Source organism: Falco biarmicus, chromosome 10 (assembly GCF_023638135.1).
Source record: "Falco biarmicus isolate bFalBia1 chromosome 10, bFalBia1.pri, whole genome shotgun sequence".
In the NCBI taxonomy this organism is placed as follows: domain Eukaryota; kingdom Metazoa; phylum Chordata; class Aves; order Falconiformes; family Falconidae; genus Falco; species Falco biarmicus.
Genome location: NC_079297.1, coordinates 2,167,838 through 2,193,818, shown reverse-complemented (window position 1 = coordinate 2,193,818; position 25,981 = coordinate 2,167,838). Strand labels below are relative to the sequence as shown.

Sequence of the window (25,981 nt, the reverse complement as noted above, 5' to 3'; positions counted from 1 at the left end):
CTGAGGATTTCAGTCTCCAGGCTGCTGCAAACAGTAATTAAGAAATCCAAAATGGGGCCAAACGCCATGCTAGTCCGGGGAGGCTGGTGGAGCGCCCTGCAGCCAGCCGAGCTGGCAGCTCAGGAGAGGCAGAGCCCGCTGCAGCCCTGCCCTTTGTGGGTGCCCATCTCCAACCACCCCGGCTGGGCCTGGCTCCTGTGGCAGGGGGCTGCATCACGGCAAAGTGTGGCTTTGGCCAGGGAACTGAGCAGTTATCAATAATTAGATAAATAACTGGGTGCTGGGAGGGTAGGTCGTAGATGGGGACTGGGTCTGAGCTGGCATCAGCAGCTGCTATTCCCCCTACTCTGAGGAGCTTCCCTGAGCCCATCTCTGCAGATCACTTCTGGCAGCAGCTGGGTCACCCTCCCTGCACCCCAAACCCAGTGTCCCCCCACACCGTGGCCCCACAGTACCAGGGCAGGGGGGTGACACTGTGCCAGAGACACTCAGTACAGCCTGTACGGTGTCCGCAGGCTGGAGCTGTTGCCACCACCCTTTCAACCACAGACTAACTGCATTTTAATTACTGCACCTGGGGAAGAACAGTCATATTAGTGTTTCTGGGGGTGCTGTTGGGGAATGGTGCCCATGGGGAGGGGGAGGTGGGGGGCAGGCACCCAGATAAGTGAGGGTTGGGGGTCCAGGGTACCCGTGGTGAAGCACACCAGGTGTCAGGGACAGGGTGCAAGGACAGCGCTATTCTCCACGCCAGGAGGCACTTCCTTGCAGGCATTTGCTGCCCTGCTGGCCCCTGCCCACCATGCCCAGCCCTGCTGGCCCGCGGTACTGCTCACTCCACGCTGTTTGCAACAGTCTGCAGTGCCAACACAGAAACCCTGAGCGTGCAACCCCTGGGCCACAGCGCCTTCTTCACTCACCCCCTGCCACCCACCACTGCCCCTCTCACCATTAATTCAGCTTCAGCCTTTCCGGCAGCACTGGAACCAGCGCTAACTCTGGTTTGTGTTAAATGAGCCGCAGGATGAAGCGACAGCTATTAGCAATGCTCGCCCTGCCTGGGAGGTTCAGTGGTTTACTGGGGGGACGTGCACAAGCGAGGGGAGCACACATCCAGCCTCAAAGCCATTGCACAGGCTGCCAGGGTGGCCACAGCCAGATCCGGCACACCTGGCTAGAAATATTTTTTTTTTTCTATGAAACACTATTCCCAATCCATACAAGGCAGCCCACAGAGCCACAGCTGGCCAGAGCCATGTACCCCAGCCTGTCCCAGCCCCCTGTGGAGCCTTGGCCTGTCCTCAGAGCCAGGAGGAAGAGGAGCTGCGGTGTGAGAGGGGCTGAGGGCTGCAGAAACCAGACCAGTGCTCCCCCCAAGGGCAAGGCTGCCACCCCAAATGGGGCTCCCGTAGTGCTGCTGGGAGGGCCCTGCTCCCCCAGGCAGCACAGAGACTCTCTTGGGATGGGGGAATAAATAAATCGACATGAAAAGACCAAAAGGGTAAAACACTGCCAGGGACGATGGGCAGGCAGCCCCCACCAGCCCGCAGGAGGGAAGGAGGGACAGGGAGGTGACGAAAGCAAGGGAAGGCGAGGGCTGCGCCGAGGGCTCCGCGCCCTTCTGCATGCTGACGGCATCCTGGAAAAGGCTGCCCAGGGTCAGTTGTTGTTCATGATCCACCAGGATGCTGGGGAGAGAGAGGGGAAGGGGTCAGGGGTGTGCACTGTTAAACAGGGGAGGGGGACTAGGGGTGGCAGAGAAAAAAGCCACAATTTAGGTCACCCTCGAGTCAGTCTGCTCTGGAGGGAGGCCTGTGCTGAACGCGCAGAGCAGCAGCGTGGGACACAGCCTCACCTGGGAAGAGCATGGTGGTCAGCAGCTCCGGGGACTCCAGCAGGCTGATGATGGACCGCTGGAAAGTCTTGCTGCAGCTGGACTGCAAGTGGCTGTGAAACAGCGCGCGGGGTCAGGAGGGTGCAGGGACGTGCATGTCTCGTGGCTGCAGGGGAGCAGCTCTGCGCCGGGCCCCCTGCCCACGCACGGGGGACGGGGCTGCTTCTGCACCACCCAGAGCCCGACATCCACTCCGGCCCTGCCCCTCGAACCCTTCATCAGGGTCTTCACCCCCCTCCCCCGCAAGGGGCCCTGGGTGTGCACCGGGCCGAGCAGCAGCAGGACAGGCTGCGCGAGGAGGGGGAGCAGTGGGGTCCTGGTGGGGTCCTGAGAGGAAACCCCTTTCAGCCCCCCAAGCATACCGAGCCAGCCCCCCACAAGGAAAGCCTCCAACCTTCTCCATGAAGTCACATCCTGCCAGAACTCGTAAAGGATGAAGCAGGCCTCGTCCGTCAGCTTGCAGGCGGACACGCTGTGGGGACAGGAGTGACCCTGAGACGGGGCCTGGCAAGCTGGCACAGTGTGGCCGCATCGGTCCTGCCAGGCCGGGAGCGAGGGGCACACGTGCGCCTCACCCCCAGGCTTTCAGAAAGCAGTTTGGATTCATCCACGATTTGTGGCTGCTGGGGCCAGCATGTGGCTCCAGGGGATCCCAAACCCAAATCCTTCATGCTCTGCATTTCCTGCCGCCAAGCAGCAGAGGAGCTTTACAGCCATTAAACCGGTCCTTGCCGCTGCCCAGAAACACGCCTGCCAATATTTTATAAGTATTAGCACAGCCCTAGCACTGCAGCACAGGGCCTGATGAAGGAGCTCATCCTTCCAGCCCTTTGGAGGAGGTATGTCATCCCTCACCCTTCACATGGACAGAAACTGAGGCACAAGTGCAAGGAGCTGAGATCACAGCATAAAACCACAGCTCGCTGCCCCCTGAAGCGATGCTGTTTCACCAGGCGATGCTCCCCCTGCTCCCTCCTGCCGGAGGAACAGGCTGGGGCTTTCTGCAGTCCATGGGAAGATGGGAGGGGGAAGCAGCAGGGAGGTGAGAGAGCAAGGCGCAGGGTGCAGGGCCTGGGGAACCAGCTGTGCTCAGCTGCAGCATCATTCATTCCAGCTGAGGATGAACGTTTCCTCCAGCTGCCACTAAAGGCTGCAGGAAGGGACCAAGCCCTGGGGAGGGAGAGCAAAGCAAGTCACTCAGCAGCTCAGAGGCTCTGTCCCCCTGTGCAGGGGCCGCAATGAGCTTTGCAATTCTCTGGCATGAACCAGGACAGTGGAGTCTCCCTGGGCTTTGCTCCAGCTTTCCACTCACATGGAGAGGCTGCCCATGCAACACTACCCAGTTGTCTGCACTAACAGTTCTCATGACAGAAAAGCCCATCAATTCCAAAGAAAAAAAGATACCATTCTCTCTGCCACATGTGTCAAAACAAGTGTCTTCCTTTTGTTTGGACTGAAAACGCAATTTTATGCTGTTGGAACTGAAGAGCTGAAAAATGACACTTTAAATGGGAACAGCACGAACATTTCCCACTGAAAGCGGCTTGAAATCTCCCGTGGGAGAAGGAAAGTGCCTCTCAAAGAGCAGCTGTGCCATCTCCAGGGACACGCTGGCAGTGGTGTGTCACTCAAGCCAGCCCTGGGCTCTGTCCTCAGCTCTGTCTGGAGCTCCAGAGCGCTGCTGGGGGGCAGAGCCTCGGGCTCCCATGGGGGTTTAGCTTCAGGTGTTCACGGCCGCTTCCTGCCAGCCCTACACACGCTTTATATAAAGCAATACCCCGACACGAACTCTTCCCTTGATTTTTCCCCCATTATTTTCAAGTCCCTCAGTGCTGGAGGAACGCATGCATTCACTCACACGTGCGTGCCACAGCCATTCCTGCTGGCATAAAACCCATCCCCTCCTCGCCAGATGCTGACAAGTGGTTCTTGCTGGGAGGAGATGGGACGATACTGCCGGCAGACACTGCTGCAGCTGTGACACCGTCCTCTCCGCAAGGTCAACCCTCTGCACACCAAGCCCATCCTTGCACTGCCCAGCACATAAAATCCACCAAAAAACCCCTCTTTTGTCCCTCAAGGGTGCAATGTTAAAAGGCCCTACTTCTCGGCGAGCCACGCCACGAACAACCCCGCCGCCTGCCACACTTACTGCAGGCAGCTGCTCTGCCCGGCGGTGACCTCCGTGTAGGACCGGAATGCCTGGCGGAACTCCTCAATGCCGCTCGTTGCCACCGAGATCTGCCTCTTTGCCACCAGGATGTGCTGTGAAGGGACAGCAGAGGAGTGGCATCAGGGACTAATCTGTCTCCTCCTGCCCTCCCTGCTGCAGGACAAGGCAGTGCCCAGCAAGCACAGCACCGCAGAGGAAGCCACAAGGGGCTGGCACCACAATGCTAGGGCCAACGCCAACATGAAACGGCTTCCTTCCACCTGGGCAGGTTGCCTTGACAATGAGGACTGCACCAACAGATGCTCCATCCCCCAGATGGCAAGGTCCTGCTCTGGGGCTGCTGCAGCTCCCTGTGCCCTTCCCCCAGCAGAAAGGGGCCTCGAGACCCCTCCACTGGGGCTCTACATGGGCCGTGGGCGCTTGGAGCAAACCTGAGGGATTTGGGCACTCACAAAACGCTGCCTTCCTCTGGGCTGGCTGCGGGCACTACCTGGGGCTTTCATGGACCTGATGGAGCTGCATTTGTCCTGTGGATGGTCCCATGCCCAGCTCACAGCCTGCCACATTGCTGCCCCTCTGCCAGACCACAGCCAGCAGCTCACCCAGGTGACAGGGCACAGGGGCTGCGAGAACACGTGTGTGTGTAAGAAAGGGGATCCGTGCTCACTACGGGGATACCTGCAAACCACAAGTGGCAGGACGAGGACTTACTGCATCTCTCCCTTTGCACATGGCTTCCTCCTTCAGCGGCTCCAGGCGTGGGCTCTGCATTTAAGTCCATAGGAAAAACCACTGTTACTGGGAGAACGGCGCAACAAGATAAAACGTGGCAGTAACCCACAGCCCAGCCCAGCTCAGTGTGACAGGCTCTGGGGACGTTCCTTTGAGTACCTGGGGAGAACAGGGATGTGACCTACACATCTGTGGGGCTTGGTGGGTTCAGACTGACTTGTCAGATCAGCGTGGATGATGGAGAAGGCAAGGGAGGGTCAGCAGCGTCGAGGGGAGAAGCAGGGGCTTTGGAGACAGCAGGAGATGAGCAGCTTTGCAAGCCAGGTGTAGTGAATGGGTGCAGCTCCATAACAATGCCAGGACCAAATACCAGGGTCACTGGCGTGGGGAAAGGTCCCAGCACCAACCTGGTCAGCACCGAGGTGCGGGGCAGCCCCCAGCCCATCTCCCCTCTGCCACACACCTTGCACTCTAGCTTCTCGATGAGCTGCTGGAGCCTGTTGATCTGTGCCATCCACTGGCTGTTGTCTTCAACACAAACACCTGCACAGGGAAGGGCAGAGAGATGTCACCAAAAAAGCTTGCTTTTGTCATTGCGAAAGCTTGCTCAAGACCCAGAAAACTGCAAAAATGTCTAAATTTCTGATTTAAAACAAAAAAAATTTGTTTTAGTCCTTAAATTTCTTCCACTGCTCAAGAGATACAACATCCCACAGAAGCTCCAGCTGGCATCTGGGTGACATGGTCCAGCCCCCGCTGTCCCATGCTGCTGCTCCCACACCCACTCCAGCCTCCAGCGGGGCAGAGACACCAACCCGAGGGACGGCCAGGCTGCAGATACCTGTCGTTAGCATCCCAGAATAGGGGTCTGTCGGAGACAGACAGACGTTCTTCTGTCCTCTGCGCCCACATCGTCTCCCTGACCTCAGGCCAACTGAGGCCTCAGGTTTCTTTATGTCCTTTCTGAAAGAGTAAAACGCAAAAGGAGGGGTCAAAGTCATTCACTATACGGGTCAGCTTCACAACAGGCTTCAAAAGGGCAGATCCTGCTCCCAGATGTCCCTCCCAGGGAGGCTCATGAGCCCTGCCCCATACCGCACCCCCCCATGAGCAGTGGTGTGGAGAAGGGGAGGACCAGCATCTCCCACATCATTACCTCTCCCGTCCCGCCTGCTCCTCCACGGTGTCCACGGCACACTCAAGCGAGGCCTGCAGGGACTGCAGCTGGTGCATGGTTTCCCGTAGCAGGAAACGGGTCAGGAACTGCTCCATCTTCGAGGAGGTCTCATACCTCTGCAGGGAAGGGGAGACGATGTGTCAGATGCCTCCAGCTCTGCACAGGGGAAGCAGAGCAGCATCTGGAAGCAGTTGGCCCTTAAATATATCCAATGGGATGGATTCCAATCAAATTTTTAGTTGCTTTTGGAAACAATGACACTGTAGGACAAAAGCATCCTCTGGGTGCATGCCTGTGATGCACAGCGTGACCCTCCCAGCCCAGCCCCGCCCCAGCACCCACAGCCCCCAGGAGCCGTGAAGGACCACAGATGGACCTCCCAAGCCGGAAGGTAAAACACCACTTGCAAAAATAGCTCCCAGCAACAGGGAGGGCTTTGGGGCAGGCAGGGCACCCCTTGCTGCACCCAGCGGTTCACACACACGGCTCTGCTTGCATCGGGGCTCCTGGGGCAAGGCTGGCAAGGCTGAGGGGAGCCCCACAAGACTTTCTTCCCCATGGTGCCAGAAGATGGAGAGCATGGGACTGGGGACCCCAGGCAGGGACCCTGCTACTCCTCCTGCCCACTCCTTCACCTCCTCACTTCCAAGGGGTGCAGGACCAAAATCCCCGCCAGCGCTGCTCCTCTGCCAGCCCGGACACGCATCCCCTGCTCACAGGGGAACAACCGACCCTCAAACCTGCCCCGGACAAGCCTAAGAAAGGTGCAGAACACCAACTGAGTCGCCACTGGGACACAGCAGAAAGGACACATCATTCATCCACTGCAGGGCTGGACACATTTCATTTCAGGAGCTGGTTCAAATCCAAACACGGTCACCCCTCTTTCTGCACAGTGTGTACGTTCAGCCTGCCTGGAGCCCTGCAGCTCGCCCCAGTGCAGTTCTTACACCCCAGATACACAGGCACCGGCAGTAGCCTGGGGTGCCAACCACTAAAACCCAACTACCAGCCTGGGACACATCGTGCTTGGAAAGCACTCAGCTCTGAAGCTCACCGTGCAGAAGGCTCCTCATCATCCTGGTCCCAGCACACCCCATCCAACCTTGCAAGGGCAAAACAGGATCCCACGCAGACACATCAGTATTATGGGTGAGCACTGCACGCGATGAGCCAGCTGCTTCCAGTCTCTCGCCTCATCGAACACAGCATGCCCAGGGGAATGTGCCAGAGAGGAGGATGGAAATAACCATCTCTCAAGAGAGCCCCAGATGCTGTTTCACCCTTCTGCATCAACTTGGAAAATTCATGCCAGTGAGTGAATCAATTGAAAAATGCACCTTCCCTTTAGTTCAGCTGCCTGGCCTCCTTTGCACTCCTCACTTTGGGGCAAACAAGCAAAACCCTCTTGTCAGGTGTTGCACCACACAGTTGAAACCCCTCTGTAAATAGAGGCTCAACAAAAACGTGCTCTGTCTCACCGAGCACAGCATTTTCTGCTCGTAGCAAAGATTCATGGAAAGGAGTCATGGAGGAAATAATTCAGCAAGTATGAGGCAAAGCTTTTTGGTCACGGACCAGTATTTCAGCTCCATTGACCCAGATGAAAATCCCAAAGTTGCCAAGAGCTGCTATAATTCTGCTTTTGAGAGGTTTTATTAGTTTCTTATGATGACAGTTAAGCTTGGGACAGAATGGAATAGGTGATCGCATAATTCCTGCCAAAGGAAAAATAAAAGCACCTGACTTGGAGAGGTATTTATAGGCTAGTTTGCAGCATCTGCAAACTGGAAAATGGAAAATTCTTAGCATACAGGTCCCCTGTGAGAAATACCAGACTGTTACCCAAGGTATCGCCACAGTTCACTTCTTACTGTGACACTATTATATTGCAAATGCAAAGCTTAGCCACAAGATAAGCTTTAATTAGTAAACTGCAGCACAGCTATCAAGTTATATTTTAAAAATGTTAAGTGGGAATGACAGAATTGGAGAAAAACCCTCTTTTCTGGAAAAGGCATCTTTTCTTTACCATGTTTCTACCAACCCAGCAAGGAAGGATGGGAGCATAGGAACCCCTCATGATCTGGTTTCCTCCGGCCAACCTGTGGATCCATAAAAAAGACCACGAGCAGGTTTGCTGCCCACACACGCTATTTCCTACAGTAACTGCAGTCACTTACACAGCGAGGAGGACAACCCCAGCCCGCATTTCCCATGCTTTATCACAGCGTTTATCCTGCAGTCGACAACGTGCCAGCAGGCAGCAGATCGAGGAGCCTGCGCCCAGCAGACAGCCGCCGAGGCACACCACTGATCCACGCCAGGTACTCTGGCCTGCAGCAACCCGCACAGAGGGGGGAATCCTCAACACCAAAAAGGCTTTTGGCAGCACTGCTTCAAACCATACCTGCCAGACACAGAGCTGTGGCCTATTCCTTCTGAGCTTTGGTTTCCTTATTTCCTTCTCTCCCCTCCCCATAGCTCATCACCCTGGCACGGTCTGAGCAAGCCCAGCACCATCTCCCAGGCTCTGCCTTCTGTTGTGCTAAAGCAGCAGCCCAATGCTCTTGATTTTCCTGCTTGTCAAGTGGGCTGGTATTTACATACGGTGAGCCTATTTACAGCTGTGGGGCAAGTACCTGGACAATGCAGGGGTGAGCAATCCTGTGGCAGCAGAAGTAAGGAACTACAGGGGAAGGAGCATGCCCTAACCAAAAGGTGCTGTGGTTCAAACCTGTGAAACCCAGCTCAAGTCAGAGATCCCCTCCTTCTTCTAGCTAGCCTGGGTATCACTGCCTCCTCAGAACCATGCGAAGCTCCCTTAAATACAGCCTGGGAAAGACAGGCAGGGACTGCAGATCCTTCAGCATCTGTTGACTCCACAGCCCGCCTGTGGAAGCGGAGCTTTATGGTGAGGGCTGCTGGAGCAGGCAGGCCTCTTCCAGTTTGCCCAGCACACAGCATGGCTGCATCTCCAGCAAAAGTGACTCCCTGGGATGAAGTTTCTTTCAGCTCTTCCAGGAGGGTGGTCTCTCTGTCAAATGGGCTCTCGGTCCGTAGCCACAGTGGCATTAGAGGTGATTGAACCAACAGAAATGTGGGGCAGATGTGTAATATGGGAAATCTCTGTTCTCTCCCCCTCCCCTGGCCGAGAAAGGTGTGAGCTTTGGCTAAAATCCAACCTAATAAACCCACTAATCCTGTAATAACCCAAGATTGAGTCCCGTTCTGGAAATACAAACATGGGAATATATTCAGGTCACAGCAGGTACGAATGCAGCATTTATCATCTCTGCCAGCCTCTAGCAGTGGCAGATTCCCCACAGCTCTGCAAAAGCCCTAACCACAGGGTTGGAGCATTGCCTTCTCCCCGGCTCGGAGCCCAGCGGACCAGGGAAGCACAGGGAGATGCTTCCCAGGAGGATCGGTATCTTCATCAGGGCACCCAGGAGCTCAGGGCTGGGATCAGAGCACCCCATCAGCACAGCTCCCACCCAGGGGAGAGCAGTGCTCTGAACGGTGGGCTGCCCTGGCCTCCTGGCTCTGGCTGGATCCAAACAAGGGTGGAAAAGCAAGTCCGCAAAAATCTGTTTCAACAGGGAAAACCTGCTTCTCTTTTTCCAGGGAAACCCTGTGGCAGCAGAAACTATTAAGTGAATGAATGCATCATGCCAATACTGCGAAGCAGACACTAATTGAGCTGTCCTTTGGAGAAGTACATGAATATACAAAATTCATTACAGAAATAATTTTAAAAACACAAACCAGAAAAGAACAGAAATAAAGCATAGCTCTCTGAAGAGGATTCATTCACTCCCTCTGGACTCACATTTAATAACTGTGAAGGGGGCCGAGCAGCTGAACCAAAGAGAAAAAGCATTTTCAAGTGAACCCCTCTCCTGGTGTGAAATTTCCCAACACACAGGGAAACAATGAGGGGGCACCTCGCCAGACGAAAACTCAAAGAGATCATGACTGACACTCCAGAGGCACAAACACCACTTCGATGACTACGCAGGGCTGACAGTGGGGACCGGTCCCCCTTCACTTCTCTGCCCGATCAGGATGTCAGTGGACAGTGTGCACGTGGGTGATGCCCTTCATCTGCTTCCTACCAAGCATCAAACCACCACATCGAAGAGGAATGAAGGGCTGGCCCCTCCCGCAGCTGTAAAACAGCATCAGTCCCAAGCACACGGCTAAACCATTTAATACATTTCAAATGCAAAGGGGGCTGCTGGTCCCTTCCAAGTACTGGCCACGGCTTTCTCACAGCTGTACTCAGCCCACAATGCTGCGCACTGCAGACCTCTGCTCTCTGACGCAGAGGCAGGGGGACTCACAAAGCAGAAGGCTGCTTGCCCTAATTAGCAGCCTCCAATCTGCCTCCCATCAGTACAAGCTCCAGGGAGAGGGAGAGCATTCACCGCGGGGATGAGCTTGGCAAAAAGTGGGAGTCAACGAATTTCACCATTTCCTACCTTCTCCCTAGTGCCTGGCTGTTTCCCAAAGCAGCCCTCCTGCTGCAGTGGCTTCTGTCCCCTCTCAGGCAGCAAATTTTTGTTGCTGTGAGCACAGACTGTGCTGAGCACAAGCTGCTGGGGCCAGTCCAGAGCAGGCTCAACCCTGGAGTCCCCATTTCATGCCACCTTGCTTCTGGAAAAGACCTCACTTTGGCTCAGAGACGCAACACACAGACTATCAGCGATACTCCCAGAAACAGTATCCCCAGGCAGGACACTGCAAGTGGTACGCAAGGAGCTGTTGAAACAACTGCTGCCAGAACCCTGCAAGGAAGAAGACATCTCCAGAGCATAAAAGCACTAGCTCTACCCTTCTGCTCTGGCACAGCTCCCCCTCCTCCAGGCACGCTGCAGGCTGTGCGGCTGCGGTGCTCACTGCACAAAGACAGCCCCGTTGATCTGGGAGGTCCATTTGCTGCCCCTGACACCGAAGTTTAATGCTAAGCAAGCAGCCAACATCACCACGGCTTCTGCTACACACCTGCCTGCCCTGCTGCCCTCCCACAGCCCCATCCTTACCAGCTTGGTTTTGTCCATGGCTGCCAGGACTGCAGAGTTGAGGGCTTCCAGGGCCGAAAGCACGTTCCTGTATTCTCCGAGATACGCCGAGAAATAATCTGAAGCAGGAGAGAAGGCCATGGTGAGCTTCCCATCTCTGCCTGCCCTGCACCCGCTGCTTCCCACACACAGCCCGGCACTGCAGGGGGGCATTCGAGTCCCTCTCCAAAGTCACGCTCCCACAGACTGAAAAGTCCTCTCCGATCCACACAGACAAAACGTCCCGTCCCCTTGAGCAAAGCAGGGATGCCTTCTGTGCTGGGATTCAGGCACAGGGACTGTTACTGCCACTTGACTCCCCCATTCCTGCCCAAGTCAGATGTGCTCAAAGCCCCACCACAAACCCTCAACAGAAATCCCCCTCCAAGGCAGGAATACAACCCCACTTACCACACAATTTCTCTGTGTCCACGTTACTGCAAGAAACAGAAGAACAAGCTCTTGTTAGATGGTGGGGCTGGTTTGGGAGAAACAGTTACAGTGGGCAGGGTCTTGAGGGCCTGCCTTGAGCCCCCAGTGGATTTACTGCTCCTCCCACAGATTTTTCAAAAGCTGTGTTAGAAAAATAAAAATCTGCACAAGTTTAGAGCCAGCAACTCAGGAACCATGCCCAGCACCTGCAGCACCCAGGCAGGGCTACAGAGCATCACTTCTGCTGCGGGGGCCTGAAGGAGCAAGCAAAGCTGCTCCACCAACATCTCCTGGAACTGAAGCGTGCTGGGAAAGCACCTGTGACAGCAGGATGGGCTGGGACAGAGGTCTGGGGAGCAGGCAGCATCCCACACCTCCGGGCTGGCCAGCTGGGCTGGCAGCCCCATTTCTGAGCGCCAATGCTGACAAGCCCCAGAAACTGCTTCTTCAACCCAACCTCTTCCCCTAAAGGTGCAAAGCACTCAGCCAGGACTCCCTCCTCATGTGCCCCTTGACTTCAGCCCAGGTCCTCCTTCGTGGTTGCCCCCATGGCACCAGCCCCTCTCCTCTCCCCTCTGCCCCACGGGTGCCCCTTCTCTCCCCCGCCTTCAGAGCCCAGGCAGTGTGGGGCTGCCTTCAGGCTCCCAGGGCAGGGAGCTGGATGGCTTCACAGCCCACGAGAGGGGTCGCTCCTGACGTGAAGGCCATTAAAGCAGGGGACGTGGGTCCAAAAACCTGGAGGTGCGGGCCTGCCTCCCACTCCTTTTCAGTAACTGAGAGCACTGCACCAGAGATTAAGTGCTGGCATCCCTGCAGGGCTTGGACAGGTCCCTCCCATTGCTGATAAAGATGCTGCTGGGGTGTAGAGGGAGGAGGAAATATCCAGAAACAGCTGCATGTTTTCAGGACAGGATGTCAAGCAGAACCATGGGTTCACATGAAGCTGTCTGATCAGCTCAGGTGGCCAAAGCCTGAGGCAGAGCTGCTCGGGATGCCTGGCATCACCTGCAGTCTGTAGGGAAATGCCCCAGGATATCATTTATTCAAATCATCCTCCGCTCAAGAAATTCTGCTGTCTCAAAATCCCCTAAATGATTACAACCATTTTAAATCCTGATTGGGAAAGTGGAAGAGAGCACGAAAGAGTTTAAGTGTTTTAAGTGCTGTCACGCATGGAGGAACTAGTGATACCCTGAGTTTGCTGGGCTCCAAGTGCAAGTATGGCTGCAGCGCTGCCTGCCCGGGGGGGGGGGGGGAAGTCAAACCATAGCTGCATCACCCTGTCCCCACTCCGACACTGCTCACCGGGCAAAAACACCCCAGAGACAAAATTAGAAGAGAGTATGTGAAGTGACCAAAATGCCACACCAAGAATGGGTGCAATAATTTAAGAAAAGTCTTCCTACAACTTTTCCCCAAGCATAAAAAACTGGTTTCTGTGTCTCTTTCTGCTAGGCTTCCACTTAGAATATTCCACTTCAATATTAGGCAGTGTTGCAAACCATGAAAATATTTTGGTGTGAGATGTTACCGCAGACTTGCAGCATCAGGACTGCAGACCCCCCTGTTTAGCTAATTGCATCAGGCGCCTTCTTAGGCAAGGGAGACGGGCAGTTTTAGGATGTGATCTGGTTCATCTATTTTAAACACCTACCGCAGAAGCTGATTAAGGCAGGGCTCTGGCGCACTGTCCTGGCACTGCAGACAGTTTTTAAAATGGATTAAAAAAAAAGAAAAAAAAAGTGTTTCCCTTGAGACGCAATACAGACAATCGGCAAAACCACAGCCCCTTCTTCTGCCGACTCCACTCCATCAAACTTTGCTGATCCATCCTTCTCCGAGTAGCTCCATGCACCCAACCACAGCTCTGCTAGATAGAGTGACTGGAGTTTGAAGCACAGATTTAAATTGGAAAAATGTCTTGCTCCTTCTTAATTTTTCCACTTACTTCTGAAAGCTGCCTGGAGCCTGCAGAGCCACCACTGCTGCACTGCCACAGGAGACTTGGCACCGCAGCATCCACGGCACTGGCTGTTAGACCTGTGCCCCAGAGTAACAACTTCAGCCTCTAGTTCCCACCCAAGAGATGGGCAAAAATCACGAAAGAGGGGACATGGAGATGAGATAACAGAATACACATTTAAACACCTAATGTATATGTTACCCAGGCATTTGAGTCTGTCCCCAGTGAGGGCCTGAGACTGGTTTCACCAGGAAGCAGGAGCCAGCCGCTCAACCCACTGCCCAGTTCCCCACCTTGACTGCAGTGAGCAAGCGCCCGTGTGACAAAGACCCACGATCAGCACCAACCCTGTGGCTTCCAAGGAGAGGCCAGAGATTATTAATAACTCTCCGTCTTTCTGCTTGCTGCTTAAAGTCAAACAGCTACTCAATCACTAAAACCCTAAACAGCTAAACATAGAGCCAATCACCAAGGTCTCATGGCAAAAAATCAGCCCTCTGGGAGTTGTCTGTTGTAAGGCCTGCTCCCTTCCCAACGCAGCCAGCTCAGTCAGCAACCCTGCACGGCCACCTGCAGCAGCCCCCAGGGCACAGTCAGGGGCAGAACAGAGCACGGCAAGCAAATCACAGGACCAATGATGCCATTTTCATGCTATCAGAAACTACTTCATCCCAGAAAACAGCAGCTCATGTGAAGAACCTGCACGTCAAATCCCGACCCATTTTGCAGGGCTGCGACAAGGCAGCAGGCTTTGCTCCACTCCTCTCTCTGCCATCCCCTCTCCCACTCCAAGTGAAGAGCCATCCTCTGCCTCCAAAGCACTCATCCTGAGACTCTCCACATTTCCACATAGCTGTATTTTGACTGTGCTCAAACCACTGATTAACTGTAATTAAGCTTGAACTGACGATGAAGGATCTTGTCAGTATTACGCTGTTGGGATTTTGTCAGGATGTGCCTGGAATTTATGCAGGAAAACAGCAATCAGCTATAACAAAGCAGATGGGTATTTTTTTTACCATTTATCATTTTGGGAACCTCTGCTGCCATCACAGATCTGGTTTCCAAACCTTTCCAGTGTGACCCAGAGTGTTTTGGTCACTCTCCATCTTTCAGAGACTGGCAGGCACTGCAGCTCCAAGTGTCTGACTAAAGAGAGGGGAGGAAAGTTCACACAAGTCCCTTCTTCCACAGAACCAGAGGCCTGAGGTTATATCCACTAAGAGTTTTTAGAAACCACCAGTTCAGTGCTCCTATCCCTTTCACTTGTGGCTCAAGGTCAGAGACACAGGCTCTGGGCAGTCTGTGCCCAATTCCTGCCACCACTACCTGATGCTCTCATACAACAGAGGATTTGCCAGACCCTATTTTTCTAAAATTTCCCAACAGAAGGACAGGTGAGGTCCACATGACTCTTCCCTAGTTTCATAGCCCCCTGCAAAGAGCAGTAGGTATGCAACCTATGCAACACTACAACCTTCAGTCCAAGGCCCTTTGTAACCGACTCTCTGTTAAGCTGTCCCCACAAAACCCTGGGATCTGCTCCCATCCCACCTGCCTGGGCTGCAGATGGACTCGTGGCTGCTCAGAGCGCAAGCCGCACTGTGCATCTCCCAAGATGCTTCTGCAGCAATGGAGATTTTTCACCCCTTCAAACATATTTGTCTCTTCTCACCCAGACGTTTCAGTGGATGAAAATGCACTTTTCCAGGAATATGAATCTTCCCGCTCTGCACCAGTGCCAGAGCTGATGTGGAGCTTTCTGACATGCTAAATGAAATGGTGGACCTAGCGTTGTAACCAATTTGCAAAGAGAGTTGAATTCAGTTTCAACATAACTTTTAAAGCGTCAAATAATTAGAATAAGGAGATATTTTAAAGCCAAAATGGAACATTTTTCAGGAATGCAGAACAAAAAAAGCCTCACAGGGAAACATAAAATCTGAACTGAACCTAACAGAAGTGCCTGCAGGCCGCAGCATCCCACTTGAGCACCAGGTGGATGGGAGGTGGAGCGAAGATTGGATAGGAAGGACGAGGAGAAAAGGAAAGTGTGTGCTGTGGGAGAACAAGCAATGTGCGAGACCTCTGAAATACTCATCTTCCCAGATGTCAGCTTTGGGACCCAGGGGAGCAGCTCCAGGTTTGCAGTGATGGGTGAGGGTTAGGACATGTCTGGGCAGCGCTCCATTACCCAGAGACAGAGTGTGCCCGGGTACGAAGGTCTCAGCTACGCCTCTCCTTCGGTCAGGCTGGCACTGACAAAGAAACACAAGTTCTAGCCTAGAGCTGATGAACACAGCATCCTCGTGGCCAAATCCACCCATGGGATGAAGGCTGAAACTTTCCCATCATCAGAAAAGCTACAGGACATGAAAGAAGCACGCTAGATACGTTTGTAGAGCTTGTAGTTACTTTCCAGCTTTGTAATACTTTGAGTATTACCTCAGGTAATAACTCTTGAATCTGGCAGCAAATTTCAGCCAGCTCTCAAAAATATTAAGTTCTTGCAAGTGCGAGCCAAGCAGGCAGCCTGGAGGAGAGGGGCTGTCCAGCTCCACCATCAAGGGGACAGCAGGGCACCGGTACAGCCCTTACAAGGCACCAGAAGTTGTACAAAGGAGCAAGTGCCCCCACACACCCCAAAAACAAATGCCAGAAAGTCCAGCTCTACACACAGAGTCACAGAGACGTCTGCCAAGCCCAGCACACTAAACACTGCTTGATTTCCACTACCTGCTGCTGCACAGTGGGCAAGCAGTCCCCGGGCAGCCCCTGAGGACAGACAGGGTCATGCCTCCCTGGGGACAAGCCTGTCTCTCCAAGTCCCTCACCGCAGCAGGCACGCAGCACTGGGTCAGGATCAGAGCACTCTGGCAGAGGCAGCGCTAGCCCATGGTGTTCGCAGGGGGCAGGATGCCTCTTATCAGACAATAAGCTGAAGCACCAGGTTCCCTCTCTGGGAGGTCCCACCTCCTCCTCCTCCTCCAGCTGGGGATGAAGCTGAAGGAATCACGTACAGCTCCCTGCTGCCACCTCCCGTGTTTCATCCCACTCCCACCTGCTCATACCGAAGCCATCGCACGCACTGACCCTGCGCACACGCTCGTGGGCCACATCCCAACCAGGGACAGAAACAAGACCTACACCTGCAATGGCCTCAGGGCTGGAATTCCCCGTCTGCTCCTGCAGAAGTGAGGGCACCCTCGCAGGGCTGGAGGGACGGAATCTCCTACATTTGCTTGAAGTCACCGAATGCAGGAATTTGGAAATCAGCTCTGTCCGCAGGGGCCCTTCTGCGCTTCATGGCAGAAAGGGATCAAAGACCCAACGGTCATGCCCTGCTAACAGATGTCACCAGCTCAACGCTGCAACTGCCATGTTGTCATAGCTACCGCACCGTCATTACGGGTAATGAGTTATAGAGAGCACCGCCGCAGGGAGGGCCGTGCGTGGCTCTCAGACAGCCTGCTCACATGGGCCCCTTCAGCCAGTCCTGTTTATCTGCTCTGGACACACAGGAAGCCCAACCTGAAAGCTACGGCAAACCAGGAGATCTTCACCATTCAGTTAAGGGCACAGTTAAAACTCCCTGCTTTGCTGCAACCTGTGTTTTCCAGTGGTATCATATGGGAGTGACTCCAAGGTCACCCCAAAGTGGTGGGGAGGAAAGGGAACAGCTCACTGCCAACTCCCTGGGATCACAGCCCAAAGAGACAGAGGCATTTTCATGAGACATCTCCTGCTGCCCACATCCAGCAAACCCAACTGGCAGGACAGGCAGCAGTGGGCAGTCAGGCTTAAAAGAAAGCAGCACCAGGGGCTGCGAACACCAGCCCACCTCTCTGCCCCGTCAGTGAAGTGGGAGCATCAGCTAAACCCACCACCACTTGGCAGGAGACAAACACCCCCTCCCCCCCAGTCCTGGGTGGATGATATGGGGGCTTGGAGCAAGGGACTGCTGGGTACCCTCCATCAGTGACTCCATGGCATTCAGTGGCTGTTGGCATCTTGGCATGGCACGGGCCCTCCACGGAGCTGCCCTGGCTCCTTGCAAAGCCCTGGAACCAGCGTGTGCAGCTAACGCAGCTCTGAGTTACCTCTCCCTAACAGCGACCTTCTCAGACACTGCCCTGGCCAAGGGCATCAGAGAGGTGCAGGAGATGCTTCCTGGGGGCCAAGGAAGTGGCAGAAGCCAGGGCTGAGCTTGCTGCCCAAGACTGGGAGGAAGCTGCAGCCACCTTCCCCCGCAGCAGCACCCCTCCGTCTGAACAGGCAGCCCTCAGGCATGCAATTTATCAACGGCCAGTTTCTCCCAGTGCCAAAACACGCTCGCTCACAGCAGCTGGCAGGGCAGCAGGACCCCAGCAAGGCCACTCTGGTATCCGAAAGGCTGGGATGAGAAACCCCGCTGAGACCAACAGACTCCTCCAGATAGCACCAGTCAAGAGGAGACCAGGGCTAAGTGCAATTACTTCTGTTCTTTGGGGGTTTCTTTTTTTAAAAGTAGCTGGCCTAAATTCACAGTTACACTCATAAGGCCCACTTCTGGTGGAAAACAGCTCTTACGTAAGTGAAAAGCAATTCCCTGTGTCAGCAGTGGCAAAGTCTGCAACTTTGCACAGTCTGTGCATCGTCCTCACACCACCACATGCTCCTCTTACAGACACACAACCTGCTCTAGAGCTGTGTATTTCTGGAATACATTTTTCAAACTAACGTAACGTAATTTTAAATGAATGCTTGCTTTTATGGAACCGCAGTACATCTGATAACGACTGTTTTCAAAACGTCTGGCTTCTCTCATCACCAATTCTTGTAGCTGGTGTTCAATGGGGTTTCACATCTGCGTGTTACAACAGAGAGGTTTATCTCACCCTGACTACTTATCGCACCCGCCTCCAAATGTCCTCCATCTACAGTCAAACAGTTTTATATTCTCCTTCATCTCCTCTCCTATGTGCCACCATGGTACTTACTCTGAATGACGCCTGTCAATGCCACTAAACAACTCCCACAGCTCCTCTGAGCTCAGGATCCCATCAGCAAAATAGTTCTTGAACTCCTCAAATGACAGCTTCCCATCATCTGCATTTAAATAAAAGGGAAGAATAATTATATACCTGCAGAAAGAAGCATACGGGCCCCAGCGATCCTCCCAGCAGCCTCTCTACCAGGAGCGTGGGACGGTTGGGCGTGTTGTGCATAATAATTAGAGTAGATATCTCATTGAAAGCATCTCCTGCCAGTCTCCATCAAAAATCCAGGAGCACTGGCAAGCACGGCCACTGCTGCTGGAATTTCAGGTGGGAATTTCAGCCCCTTCCAGAAGACCCCATTGTAACATTTTCAGAAATGCATGCAGACACACTCTACTTAGATGACCGTCTAAGTACAGAGTCCATTTCAAACAGCACGTTGAGGACAGCGTCAGGTCTTTATAGAAAGAAAAATCTCTCCATTGACTCAAGAGCTTTTTCTCTCCTTTCTATGGAGGACTGCAGCTCCTGGGCTGTGTTTTGATCTGCAACAGAAGGAGCTCCTGAAGCCTGCAAGCTACCGTGTGGAAGAGGCCAAGAGAGGGTGGGAAGGCTCAGAGGCAAAATCACAATGACTTGTGATTTCGGACCTCTTGGTTTATGGGTGCCAGATTAAAAATCAGGTAGCAGAGCCCAATTTTCAAATGCCAAGGGCTCCCCAGTGGGCATCCAGAAACAGGGCCACCCAACCACGGGCAACTGTAAAACCCTGAACTGAGCACAGAGACTGAATCAATCCTGCAAGGGATGGAGCAAAAGCCTGACGGCCCCTGGGCTGCCTGCTGCACAGCTTGCTTTGCCTTCCCTTCTCACTGCTGGCAGCACAGAGGAGAGATCATGTGCATGCAGGCAGGAGAAGGGCTTGGAAAGGGCTCTGTCCTGTGTGGCACAGAAATGGTGAACCAAGGGAGCCCACTTCCCCAGCCCCCCGCCAGGCCCTTTGCTCCACTGCCTCTTGCTCTGAGCAAAGCAGAAAAGCATTTTTCTTGCAGCCAGAGCGCTGCTTGCCCTTATTCTCCTTCACTCTTTCAGCCAAACCTTGTATCAGGGACAGGCTGTGCTGCTTCACCCAGACCCGGGCATGGAGGGGGAAGCAAGAACAAAGCACTCACCGTTCTTGTCAGCTCGCCGGAAAATCTGCAAGAGAAAATACAACAGGGTTTATCTGGTGAGGCAGCAGGGACAGCAGTGCAGCTGAATGGTGAGCCAGGCAGTACCCACCACCATGGGAAAACCACCTCCTGGAGCTCAGGGAGCCACAGAGAAACCCCTGCTGTCTGGTCTGCACAGGCTGTTCCAGGGAAATTCCGCTTTGCAAATGATTAAAACTATTTCTTGTCTCCAATGCACAAAGCTCTGTGCACAGCCACCGCCACCCGAGCAAGCCCAGCACTCACACTGAGCTTCTTCTAAAGAACACAAAGGGAGATGAAGTAGAAAGGGCTTTGCTACACCCTTGTGATGGAACATGTTTAATTTTTCAGACCTTTTAAATGAAAGAACATTAAGCATAAAACCATTCCGTAACAGAAGCACTTTGTGCATCACTGCTGACACTTCAACTGTCTGCACCAAGGAGCAGTTTGTCCTGTGCTTTGTAATCACCCTTCACAACAATCCTTCCTGCAACACCTTCACACACACACACTGTAATTAATTAATTCATTATTATTAATTAATCTGTAACTAATTCTGCCACAGAGCACAGCTGGAGAGCTGCTCCAGTTCAGGATCTCAACCCTGGCTCCCAACCACGAGGCTTCTGCCCACAACCCAGAAGAAAGCTGGGGCTTCTTGTACCTGCCTGGCTCTTCTTTCAACAATAATCATCAGAAGGTCTGGGGCTGACTCTGGTGAGGAACAGCATAATTTCCAAAGTCTAGGAACATCTTGCCAGATTGAACAGTACAAGGTTTTAGCCAGCACATCCTAATAGAGCCAATGACAGCAAGCTCTGTGTGTGGCCACTTTCTTCTTTTTAATCGTCCTTCTTAGCCACCCTGGTTGATAAAGAAATCTAAAGATCTGAAGAAAGATCAGGCATGAAAAAGGGCAAGAAAAAGGAGAAGGCAGACTTTGTTATATTCTTTTCCACATACCTGCAAAGCAGAGATGGCTGATAAAACCACCCCCAGACCAGCTCTGCGCCCTGCTGCAGGAAAATGCGTTGCTGCCAGTTGCCCCCTCCACCGGCAGCTCACCTCTGCACTGCTCACCGACAGCTTTGCTGCACGCTTTGAGGGCACAAGCCCATACCTAGCCACTGAAACGTCCCTGAAAAAATAACTTTGAGGTACAGAAACAGTTACCCAGAGAAACCTCTGCTACTTGCTCCTGAGGAAGCCACTGGCTTACCACTGGGCAGAGGCTTTTCTGATGCTGGTCCCAGCAGGGAGCTCCCAGGCGCTTCCTCACAACTGAAACCAGGAGCAGGGACATCTCCTCAGAGGATTCTCTTCTAAGAAAGGCAAGCTCCTCCTGACTGGGAGCTGCTGCAGGGAATGGAGGCTGCCCTGAGCCGACCAGTGTTAGGTAACTGTCCCTCCAGGATGTGGGCTTCCAGCCGCTCAGGCTGCTTCCCTTGCAGGAAAGCAGGGCAGGCACTCTCTGACGCCCCACGGGACTCGCTGCACGAGCTCTGGAGCTTTACCTTGACCAGCTGAGACAGGAACCTGCAGTTCCCACACACTGAGGATTTCTCTGGGTTTTAAAGCAAAAAACTTTCTCCAGGCTAAAGGGTTCACTTGCCGGTCAGGGGTCTCACAGCTGCGGGGTTACACATGCCAGGGCTCCCCGGCTGCAGGGGCAGCTCTGCCTGCAGGCAGGGGCAGCACCAGTGCGTCCCACATGCCTGTGCCACTCTGCCACCTCCCAACCTCGGGCATGCCACCTTCTGTCCAGGCAAAAGCTTAATCCTACAGAGCTCCATCATCCTAGGGACACATGGCTCACACAACAACATCTCTATGAGTCCAAATGTCACCAAGGCCAGCTAGCTCATCCCAAAGACAGCCAAGTGTCACCCAGGCACTTAAACGCAGGTTCAAGTGAATCCAAACATTTCCCACTCACAGGCTGGCCTTGCTCAGCAGGGTCCATCTGCGGGCTAAGAGGGAAAGCACAGCTCTGGGGGGGATCTCACGGGGCTGAGAAGGTCTTTAACCCAAGGTGAGCCCATCCTGGATTCAGCATGAAGCTCAGCAAACAGCTGATGTTTCTCCCTTGCACATGGGATCCTCTGCTCCAGCAGTGCGTTAGAAAAGCACTGCCAGCGCACATGACAGCTGCCTGAAGCTCAAAATAAACAAACGTGGCACAAGTAGTGGAGCTGCAAGAGCCCGGCAAGGCAATGCCACACCTGCTCCACATCCCCCAAGGATGGCGGGGCTCCTTGCCCCTTCCAGCGAGCCCATCCTCAGCCAACCCCGGCTGCAGAGGGGTGCCTCGGTGAGCACTGCATGCACAATGCCACATCTGCTCCACATCCCCCAAGGATGGCGGGGCTCCTTGCCCCTTCCAGCAAGCCCATCCTCAGCCAACCCCGGCTGCAGAGGGGTGCCTCGGTGAGCACTGCATGCACCAGAAAACACTGATGATCCTACCTATGCATGAGGTAGGATCTGACTCCAGCCACACAAAAACAGCACAGAGCCACTTCCACACTCCTAGGGGTGATCCCTGCCCCCACCCCCGTGCAGGGCACAGGCACATGCATGGCAATGGCAGGTAAGGGCTGCTCTCCAGGCAGAGCCCTGTGTGATGAGGACAGCAGCCCTAGGACAAAGACAAGGAAAAGCAATGCAAAGCCAGGCTGGGAATGGGATCAGGTCTGCACTGGCTGCTGGAGAGGCCCTACAGGCAATCCCCAGCTTACACTCAGGGGGCTGGCAGTCTCAGAAACACAGGGACACTGCCTCAAACCTGAGACACTTACCTCAGCCTCCAGCTCCTGGGCTTGTGTCCAAGCAGCTGCAGCCCTGCTCAGTGCCTGCAGCAGTGGACACACTGGGACTGATGGAAGAAGCACTGAACTGGCATTTATTTGAAGGCTGAACCTCCACACACATCTCAGGAAGGCAGGAGCATGGGGACGTTATAGGGCTTCTCCCTGCCTGCAGGGCTGGAAGCAGCCACAGCTGCTGGACACACAGCTAGGGACACGCTGGCTGCTGGGGAGGGGACAGCTGCCCTGGGGACACTGTGCTCATTGACCCACTGCAGACTTAATGCAGGCTGCAGCGAGCAGCCAGTGATAAAAGGTGGGATGTCCAAGAGGCTTTTCTGAACCTTTCATACATGGAGAGGGGAGTAAGCAAGCCCTGAGCACCAGCCTGGGGGATGAATCTCCCAGAGGCTTGAGATGTCTGCACAGAGAAACAACTGCGATGGCAGCACTGCAGTTCATACCGTGCCTGCAGCGAAGCGTCTCAGGCAAAGCCCTCCTCCTCCTCACCTCTCCTGAAGGCAGGCAATCTGCAGGCAGGGAGATGGCAGTTCCAGTCCCAGAAGAAGCAGCAGCTGCCACCCGGGGTCTGTGGCGGGCAGCCCTGCCTTCCCACTGCCCGAGGGGCAGGCTAGGATCCTGCCCTGCTGCGGCAGGGTGGCAGCTTGCCTTGACAAGCCTGGGAGGGCAGCTGGAGACCAGCCAACTACCCAGCCCCAAACCCAGAGATATTAAACTCACCCTGCCAAGCTCCAGAGCTGAGACAGGAGCAAAGGGAACCACAGGGAAGAGGAAGGGAAGCCACCAGGAACCAGAAAGCAGCCACTAGTGCTGTTAACACTTCCTATTTTAATTGCTTTAACGACGCCCTGAGGGGTCGATGTGGGACTCAGCAAGTGCCTGAAGGAGCTGAGCTGGAATACAGCTGCCACCACCAACCCCCTCCAGCCCATCTTCCATCAGCCAAGTAATTAGTGCAGTTAATGATGCGGGCTGGAGAGCCCTGCAGTCTGAAATGCCCCCACGGCAGGAGAGAGACCCTGACCCCCAGCTGGAAGCAGTAAGCACCAGTGCAGCCGAGGGAGCCACACTTTCCAGCTGCTCCCTAGTAATGACAGGAGGTCTCCTAGATGGAGGACTGGACCAGGCGTGGCATTCACCTTCCCAAAGTGCTGCCCAAGATCTCCTGCTCCCCTCTCCCAGGATGAAAGGGGACAATGGGGGGTGGCACCACCTGGACTAGCACAGGACAGAGATGACAGCTGGCACCACCCTGGGCTGCCCAGGTGCTGGGTACCAAACCAACCCTTGCTCTTAACCCCTGCTTTGCTTTCCTCTCCCCTATCCCTGCAGCAGGGCAGGGGCAGCAGCTCTGCTCACACTTTGCCTTGGCTCCACAGGGTGCCTCAGAGCCCAGCGGTGCCAGACACAAGGGAATGCAAGGGCTGGCAGCCTACCAGGGAGATTCAGGTGCTGCCCACCTGACTCAGGCACCCTGCAGCTCATAAAAGACAGCCAGGAGCAGAACTGAGCCTCTCTGACATGCTCCAGCAGGGGAGGTGGGCTTTGACCCAGGCTGTGCCACTTACCTAGGAGATGGCCAGCCATGCAGCCACCCGCCCACCCTGCTGGGTGCCACAGAGGCCCTGCCTCCCCCTGAGCCCCAGCCCCAGCGCGTACAGCTGTCTCTCGACAGGGGCACCCTCGCCATGGGGCTCGAGGGGACGCAGTGTGATGGGAGGCACTGTGCCAGGGCCCATCTTGTGAAAATGAAGATGGCCACTACCCACATCTTCAACTCCCCCAGGCCACCCACAGCCAGCGAGATGCCCAGCCGACCTCCAACCTGTGCAAAAAGCATCCTCCTTCCACAGCTCAGAGCACGTTAGGAGTGGGCAGGGATGGGGGCTGCGGTGGGCAATGGACACGCTCTGCCTGTGGGATCCCACGGCTTTTAGCAGCTAACACGGTACCTTCTGCAGCCTGCCTGCCACACACGGAGCTCCCGCTCCGGCAGTCACGACAACCAGCTCTCGATAAGGAGTGGGCTATTTCTGGCCGCTCAGAGGCTCATAATTCAGACACTGAGTATTATTTAAGACATCACGACCCACGCCTTGATTCACAGCTCAGGCCTGGAGCACCAGCAGGGCCCACTCCCGCATCCCTGGGGCTCGGCTCCTCAGCCGGGGCAGGCGGGCAGGGCGCTCACCCCGCCGCCCACACACACAGCCCCACCACGGCTCCCGGGCTGGGGCCGGGACCTCGCCGGGGGCCCGCCCCGCGGTACTCACGTCGTGGAAGATAGGGAGCGGCTGGCGGCGGGGCGCAGGGCCGCGGTCGGCGGACAGCAGGCAGACAGCCAGCAGCTCGGCACATGCCATCATGGCCCGGCCGGGCGCGGTGCCGTAGGGCGCGGTGCCGTAAGGAGCGCGGCGCGGCGCGGTGCGGTGCCGTAAGGAGCGCGGCGCGGAACCGGACTCAACCCAGCGGCTCCGCAGCCGCCAGGCAACTTTGCCTCCGCTAAGGGCCCGCCCCCGCGGCGCTTCGGTTGGTCGCGGCCGGTGATTGGCATCTCAACGCCGTGCTCGTTATTGGCGGAGGGAAAAAGGGCGGGGCGATGGCGCTCGGTGGCGGGGGCTGTCGCTGGTGTCTGGGCTCCTCAGGGCCTGGGGGTCTCCCGGGCCAGTCCTAGTTGCCTCCGAGGCAGCCCACGGTGGTCCCGGTGCGGCCAGTTGATCCCAGTTTGGCTACAGATGGTCCCAGTGTGGTCACTGTTGGCCCCAGGGTAGCCCGGGTTGTCCCACTTTGGCCATGGGTGGTCTCCGTGTGATTGCAGTTGGCCCCATGGTAGCCTTTGTTGGCCCAGTTGATCCCAGTGTGGCCATGAGTGGCCTTAGTATGGTCGCTGTTGACCTTCTGGTTGGCCCAGTATGTCCCAGCGTGGCCATGAGTGGTCTCAGCATGGTTGTAGTTGACCCTGGGGTAGCCCTGGTTGCCCCAGTTGGCCCTGAAGCAACCCCAGTTTGGCCATGGGTGGTCCCCTGCCACCCAGGCTGGTTTCAAATGACTTCCCAGCGGCGCCAGCTCTATGCCCATGGCGCCGGGCAGCCTTCGCTCAGTGCTGCTGCCCCCCAGTGCTGCATGCCGAGCACGAGGGGGCTGTACTGCCAGCGCTGGGCCCCCAGTGCATCCAGCAGCTGTAAAACCCCCTTCCCACCCCACATGGGGGGCTGCGGAGTGGGGGTGGGCTGGCTGGGGGGGGAGGCAGGAGCTGCCTCCATCCCTGCCCCACACAGGCACCCAGAGGCCTGTCTCCATGGGGAGGAATAGGAGGGACACCCAGGCCTGTACCCCAGCCTGTCCTCAAAGGTTTTCACAGAGAAGAAACAGATAATTAGATAAATAAGCTAGATAAAGCCGTGCCTGGGCAAAGCTGCTCACTGCTCCTGGGGTACATGCGGTATGGTGACTTCTTGGGGTGGTGGGATTCTTCCCACCCCTCTTGGAGCATCTGGAGATTTTACTTACAGAAAGGGGCACACGCGCCAGTTTTGCTGGGATG

At 55.1% G+C, this 25,981-nt stretch overlaps 1 protein-coding gene across 3 annotated transcripts; it reads right to left on the bottom strand.

Moving 5' to 3' along the window:
• Positions 1–544: 544 nt before the first annotated feature.
• NECAB3 (N-terminal EF-hand calcium binding protein 3) lies at positions 545–24,898 on the bottom strand. 3 transcript variants are annotated; one of them, XM_056353846.1, is made up of 13 exons: positions 24,711–24,894; positions 19,586–19,610; positions 18,414–18,522; positions 11,451–11,476; positions 11,022–11,119; positions 5,956–6,092; positions 5,641–5,762; positions 5,263–5,342; positions 4,779–4,832; positions 4,047–4,159; positions 2,289–2,366; positions 1,856–1,947; positions 545–1,688 (listed from the first exon to the last, which is right to left on the bottom strand). In XM_056353846.1, the coding sequence occupies exons 1-13, from the start codon at positions 24,801–24,803 to the stop codon at positions 1,660–1,662; spliced, it is 1,056 nt and encodes a 351-aa protein (XP_056209821.1). In that variant the 5' UTR covers positions 24,804–24,894; the 3' UTR covers positions 545–1,659. The 3 variants fall into 3 exon arrangements, with proteins under 3 accessions (XP_056209821.1, XP_056209823.1, XP_056209822.1); XM_056353848.1 differs by lacking the exons at positions 18,414–18,522; positions 19,586–19,610; positions 24,711–24,894 and adding an exon at positions 16,528–16,755; XM_056353847.1 differs by lacking the exons at positions 545–1,688; positions 1,856–1,947; positions 2,289–2,366; positions 4,047–4,159 and adding an exon at positions 4,166–4,690 and having other exon boundaries at positions 24,711–24,898.
• Between the last annotated feature and the right edge of the window lie 1,083 nt (positions 24,899–25,981).